The 6,252-nt window shown below is 39.7% G+C and overlaps 1 protein-coding gene and 1 pseudogene across 2 annotated transcripts; both read right to left on the reverse strand.

Moving 5' to 3' along the window:
- Positions 1-807: 807 nt before the first annotated feature.
- Positions 808-3,502, reverse strand: LOC111334780 (uncharacterized). The gene has a single exon (XM_022940593.2). It carries the CDS (start codon positions 3,260-3,262, stop codon positions 1,163-1,165), a length of 2,100 nt encoding a protein of 699 aa, XP_022796328.2. The 5' UTR covers positions 3,263-3,502; the 3' UTR covers positions 808-1,162.
- A 489-nt stretch (positions 3,503-3,991) lies between these two features.
- LOC111334810 (uncharacterized) lies at positions 3,992-5,200 on the reverse strand (annotated as a pseudogene). Its single transcript, XR_015998875.1, has 2 exons — positions 4,998-5,200; positions 3,992-4,844 (listed from the first exon to the last, which is right to left on the reverse strand). The product of XR_015998875.1 is annotated as an uncharacterized LOC111334810 (transcript).
- Between the last annotated feature and the right edge of the window lie 1,052 nt (positions 5,201-6,252).

Here is a 6,252-nt window from a genome sequence, read left to right on the forward strand (position 1 = left end):
ACATAGTTAGTATGGCCAAAATGCTAATTTCTTAACAATTTTCCTGACCAAATATAATTTTTTCAAAACTATCTACGTGTGTACAGTGTTTAGGTACAGTCTTTAGATGGGTGTGTCAAATGCACTCCTTCATTACAATATCAAACATTTGGCACGTGCCATATATGAAGTCACCAGGATCCAAATCATTCTGCATTCTGTACTTAAAGAGAAATACTTGGTCAGCAATTGTTTCTACCATTGATTCAATAAGATCAAATAATAACTGAGAAAATCATAGACTGTTTCTGGACAATAATATTGAACTTAACACTTTTGAAAAGTGCTTTTTTAAGACACCTCTTACTAGGTGGAATAATGTATTTTATTACATGACTCGGGCAGTCAGAGGGCCAATAACTAAAATCAACCAATCAAAATGCTCTATTGCCGGTCGATATTCTCTCAGTATTGGACCAGGTACTGTCACGAATGGTCCCGAATGATACCGCACTTGTGTCCCTTTGAACTTCAGTCGTATAATAAATCTCTTATTAACCAAGCTTTCTCGGGACCGTGCTGGAAGGATATTGGCCCTTGGTCTTTTTTGTATGGACCGAGCTGCGCTTGCACTCGGTCCGTACTGTCAAGACCTCAGGCCAAAATTCTCCCAGTACAGCCCTCGTGCTTGGTTAATAAGATATATTTACACTGAGCTTTGGCTTATGATGAAGACCTCTGAAACCATTTAGGACAGTTCTTTTGTTTGTCATGCAATTTTTTTTTTATAATGATAGAGTAGCCATCGCTTAAGCAAGCAGGCATGGATGGAGAATACTCTTTACATTTAATATGCCTTTCTAAGATTCTAATCCAATCTCATTTACAAGCAATGACTAGTCTGTAGTTGTTTGTGAGTCATCTTGGCCTGTATTCAGAATGTGATGTTCCACACAGCCAGAAGTGAGGCAATGATTGTCACACCACACACCAACCAACAAAAAAAATTTGGTGTAAGAATGATTACATAGGTTTTTATAATTGAACACTAACCATTAAATCTGAAATCTGCCTGACTTTTTCTTCAAATTAGAAAGCAAATCCTGCCATTGTCTTTTAAAAATAAACATAGTAAGGGAGAATAACGCCATGAATGTAAAATTGTTACTAGGTAGTGTTCATTTCAGTCATTGAATTCCTCATCAACTTCACTTTCATCATCAGAAGCCATTTCAAGGTCAAATTCACCAGTTTCCATGAATGCCTGAGTTAGATTTGAAAGGACATGATGTGATAAGTCTCCCATGATTTCTGTACTCTCAGAATCACAGTCCTCCTCCGATGACTCTAGTTCTTCATTGTTTTCCTGATTTATCAGATCCTTCATTCCTTCTTCATTAACAAAATTAACAAATAACTTGAAACTAAACTTGAACATATCCAGCCAAGCACAAAGTTTGATGATCAGATCCAGTGGAATTGGTTTCTTTAGAGCAATCAATCGAGGGGGTATCCTTCCACCCAGGTATCTCCTCATGGCAGCAAAGGAATCCCAGTACTGTTGAAAGACAGCTTTCTCAAAAATGGCAAAAAAGACTGCAATCAAATGGTGCCAATTCCTTTGAGACTGTAGGCATTTCTCTAATGCTTCCTTTACATTGCAAGCCATCATTTTCTCAAAATCCTCAGCTTGTTCTTCATCTTTATGCAGTGCCAAGGTGAAGCAAAAGTTATACACACTTTCAATGGCCTCACGAAAGGCCTGGTCTTCAAGTTTGGTCAGGTGCATTCTGGAGTTTTCTGGTGGCAACATGGTTAAAAGTCCAGGATTGTTGTACCAAACTTGCTGCCGTGACAAAATGGCTATAGAGACTCTTTGAAGGGTGGACATCAGCACATCTCCCTCAATGTCTTGGAAAAGATTATTCTCTGGAATAAAATATTGTGGACATGACAGGCGCACAAGAAAGCAGTGCAGTTTCTGTAATATCCACAACACTCCAATACCAATTTTGTCTTTCCTCCACTCACCTGGAGGCAATTCTTCACAAGCCCAAAACAATATTGTTTTGAGATGATAAGACTGCAATCCTCTTTTACTTGGATGTTTAAGGTAATGCCTCCAGATTCCTTTCACAATCAAATAGCAAGCCTTCTGGCAATCATTCAATGATTGTGCAAGCTTCTTTTCTGCCAAGCTGAAGGATATACGCCATTCCAAGCCAGTCTGACTTCTCAGTGGACTAACAGGGACCATTGAGCATCCTTCACTTGTTATTGCAGATACCAATTCCTGGCTTGGCCAACCACTAGGTCTGTGCCTTGATATCCACCCACGAGCCACGGTTGGCCATGAAGGAAGTGACAGGCATAATGCCATATCCAGCATAATACCTCCTCCTTCTCTTGAAAAGACAGCAACATTTATGGCTGGCCCCCCTTCATCAACTAAAAACAGAGTCTTTTGGCCTCTTCCTGATTCACTGGCAGACTCACTGAATTTATGGAAGGAAAGTTCTAGTTTATTGTGAAATTGTGTTTGGTCATGGTGAGAACTTTCTCCACTCCCCTCTCTTTCAAAGTTGTTATCAGATTTGTAACAATTAGCATTTTCCACATCACTGTCTCCAATGCTGTTCACGATCAAGTTACTAAGCACACTCCTCAGATGCAAAGACATGTAAAATTCATCAGTGACAGCTGATGGATGGAGGTAAACTTCAACTTTACTGCCATCACAGTTGATGGCAATGTTGGAAAGATCTATCCAACGAGTTATTGCTTCATTAGCCACCAACTTAATCATGGCATAACCTGGGAAATAAGAGCTGAATTCGACCAAACCATCTAGTTGAATTGTCGAGCTGCAACTTGGAGATTCCTCCTCAAGTTTTAGCCAACCCCAAACAAGGTTAAAATCTGCCTCATCTCGAACAGTAACTCTGGAGGAACTGTCTTCTCCCCAATGAATATATTCAGGGAAACCAAATCCTTCGCTGACGCTTCCAACCAAATTTGCTTTGATTTTTCCTGAAAAAATGGCATATGGATCTCGTAGATAAAAAATAGACAGAAGCTCTGTTTCAAACAAATCCTTCATGACCATAGTAAAGTTCCGCTCCAAACGAAGGATCGCCTCCCTCCCTGATTTCAGCTCGCGATAAACAACATCTTTCATGTCTTCTGAAAGACTTACGTTTAAACCTCCTACAGGTGCAAGAGCTATTCCACATTGCGTGCGTGATACCATATTGTTGTATGGAGACAAATCGAGGAAACTCATCTAGGTACAATGCGACGTTCGAAGAAGCAGTCATGGAGCAGGAGGCGTTTACACCAGAGTATTTTTTCTCTGCTTGAGCTGCCTTTTTTGCTTGATAAACGCATCGAAGTAGTTTTAAATATTGAAAATATTTCAAGCGCAAAGTTTAGGCTTTGAAAAGAGTGTGTCTGTCTCGATGACTGATCCGGAAGCGCAGACGCCGAGCATTCTCAGGCATTGAAGAAACTTTAGGGCAGGCGTTACTTGTCGATCCTTTGACGTCGAGAGATCCTGGGCCTCATATAAGCTTAGCATCTCAAGGGGTTTCCCTTGAGATGCTAAGAAGAAGAATGAGATGCTAAGAAGAAGAAAAGAAGAAAAGGCTCTGCTCGCAGGGTACAGGGGGTTAACCGTCAAATGGCCAAAATATAAATTTTCAACCGTCAAAAACGTAATATTAGGGACTTTAAGATATGGTACGGTGAATCTGTACTATGGCTACCTTGGCCGCGATCGACAAGGGTGAGTACGGCGTATTTCCCGCCAAGTACGAATCGTTAAGCTACAGCGACACTACGGCGGCAGCTAAGAGCGCAAAGCGTTGTGGAGTCATTTTATTGGCAAAAATGTCATCCTTCAAGGAAGCAAGAGAGTTAATCCGTCTTTGTTGTGAGATGAATTACATGAATTGTGGGGTTTTTTTTTTCATTTGAATACAAAGAAAGTATAACTGTGAGCAACCCAACAAAATTCACCCCTACTTGAAAAATAGAAAATTCAAAATGACACTAAACAAAGAAAATCAGTAGCTTGAAGCTGCAATAAATTTACAAGAAAGAGTAAATCAATCCATTGTCAATCTCTGTTAGGGAACCAAGTTACTATTTTTTCGCAAGTCTTTCTAACAACACCATCATGGCCAGTGTGTGTTGTTGCTGTTGTTGCAAAAAAAGCCATTTGAAGTGTTTGCATCTGATCTTGTTGCTTTGCCATGTTTGTAATCATGGCCTCCTGGGTTTTAAACATCTCTGCTTGCTTCTCTTTTTCGTTTTCAACTTCTTTTGCTTTCAAAGCGAGCTCCTCTCCGCGGATCTTAAGTTCCTTTTCTGACTTTTCCCGTAGAAATTCGGCAACATCAGCTCCGCCTCTTCGTTGCCTTTTCGCTTTTCTTTCACAGTCCTCATGGGCCCTTCTTTGTGTTTTACCAATTCTCCCCAAGGCTTGGAAACGCGTCTCCTCGGCTCTTTTGCGATCTGTTTCGACACTCCTTCTGCTACAGGATTCTCTCGTTGATTCTGCTAATTTCTCTCTTTCAGAAATTTCTTCCAACAGTGCGTCGAGCTCTGTTGGTTCGGGAGATATACCACTTGCATTTTCTTCTTTTCTGCTTTGCTGTCGAAATCTTCTGAGTAGCAAGTCAAATCGCTCTCTTACCGCTCTTTGATTCACTTTGAATTCGACTGCAGTTACACTGTTGAGGTTCTCGGAAATTTGCGTCCATATTCTTCCTCTCTCATTACTCCCTTTCTTGAACTTATAAAAGTCCTGTACCAAAATTTCTCTGCACAGCAACACGTCGTGCGCTGTTGCCCACTCCATTGGCCTGTTGTAAAAATCAAATTAACAGAAATAAATAAACATTCTAGTAACTTGTTACACGTATCAGTATCCACCAGGTTCGTGCCGGTAAGCAAACCGAAGAACTCGACTGAGTCAAAAAGTATAAAACAAACGAAAATGATAAGGAAATACTTACGACTGCCGCTTGGCAGTGTTAGCGGCGGAACCTGAAGCAGTCCCTGGTTTTGACATCTTTTTTCTACAAATAAATTTTGACCAAATTGCGTTTATCCATGATTCATCAACTCTTAAAGAAACGCAATTAATTTAATCACAAGGAAAAAATTCAAATAATTAAGACTTTAAACAAAATATTACAGCAAATTCTGACGTACTCACCACTACGGGAACGAAGTGGTTATGCCGTAGCAGATGGCAAGAGTACGGCGTGAATTCCCGCCTTAGATATGCGCAGTCCGACAAGTTGAAAGTGTAGACTTCCGGTCGCCGTAGTAGAGCCTGCATCTTTAAGTCCCTACTTTTACCGTCAACCGTCAAATAAGCAAGCCAACATTAGCCGTCAAAAGTCTCAGATATCCTTGATTAAGAACTAAACGATCGCCTTAATTGGGGTCAAATTCTGTCGTTTATAAATGAAAGTTTTGATATATCACAAAAATACATTAATGTAAGTCCTTTAACTTCCAGTCGCGAGTAAAACTGGTTAGCGACAGAACTCAGTTCCGGTGTCGTAAAACGTTAGTCATTTATTAATAGGGTGTTATAAATTAACGTGGCACACACGAGGGGACTAGTCCCTGCGACTAGTACTAGTCCCAGCGACCAGTTTCATGCGACTAGTCACTTCGTGTGAACTACACATTTCTGTGGTCGCAGGGACCAAAATTTGGTCCCTGCGACTGGTCCACGAATTCAAACTGGTTTGAATTCGTGCGACCAGTCGCAGGGACTTGTCGCATGAAACAAATGTTTGTCCCTTTGTGTGAACTGTTGGTGCGACCAGTTCCTGCGACTAAACGGTAAATAAGCCAATCACGGGTCAGTAATGTATGATGCGTGACTTACGGTATTTGTAAACATTGCAGTTTCTATGAATTTTCCCTGAATTCTAGATTTCTACAACTGCATGAAGAATAAAAAAACTATTTCTAGTTTAGTAAACATTTACAGATGTCTTGGAGCCGTTTTGATGGAATTTTTACCCTATTGTTGAGATTATGTTAAGTTTAAGCCATATTGATTTGTTTGTTTATGCTTAATCGTAAGATTATTATTATTATTATTATTATTATTATTAAATTTAAATTTATACCGCGCAGTTTCTATAAAAATATTCAACTGCGCCTTGCAATAAATATTAAATCAAAAATAAACAGAAGTTCAAAATTACAATTCTAAAATTCCATAAATAAATAAATAAATAAATAAAT

The sequence above is a fragment of the Stylophora pistillata genome, chromosome 3 (genome assembly GCF_964205215.1).
Source record: "Stylophora pistillata chromosome 3, jaStyPist1.2, whole genome shotgun sequence".
Taxonomy (NCBI): domain Eukaryota; kingdom Metazoa; phylum Cnidaria; class Anthozoa; order Scleractinia; family Pocilloporidae; genus Stylophora; species Stylophora pistillata.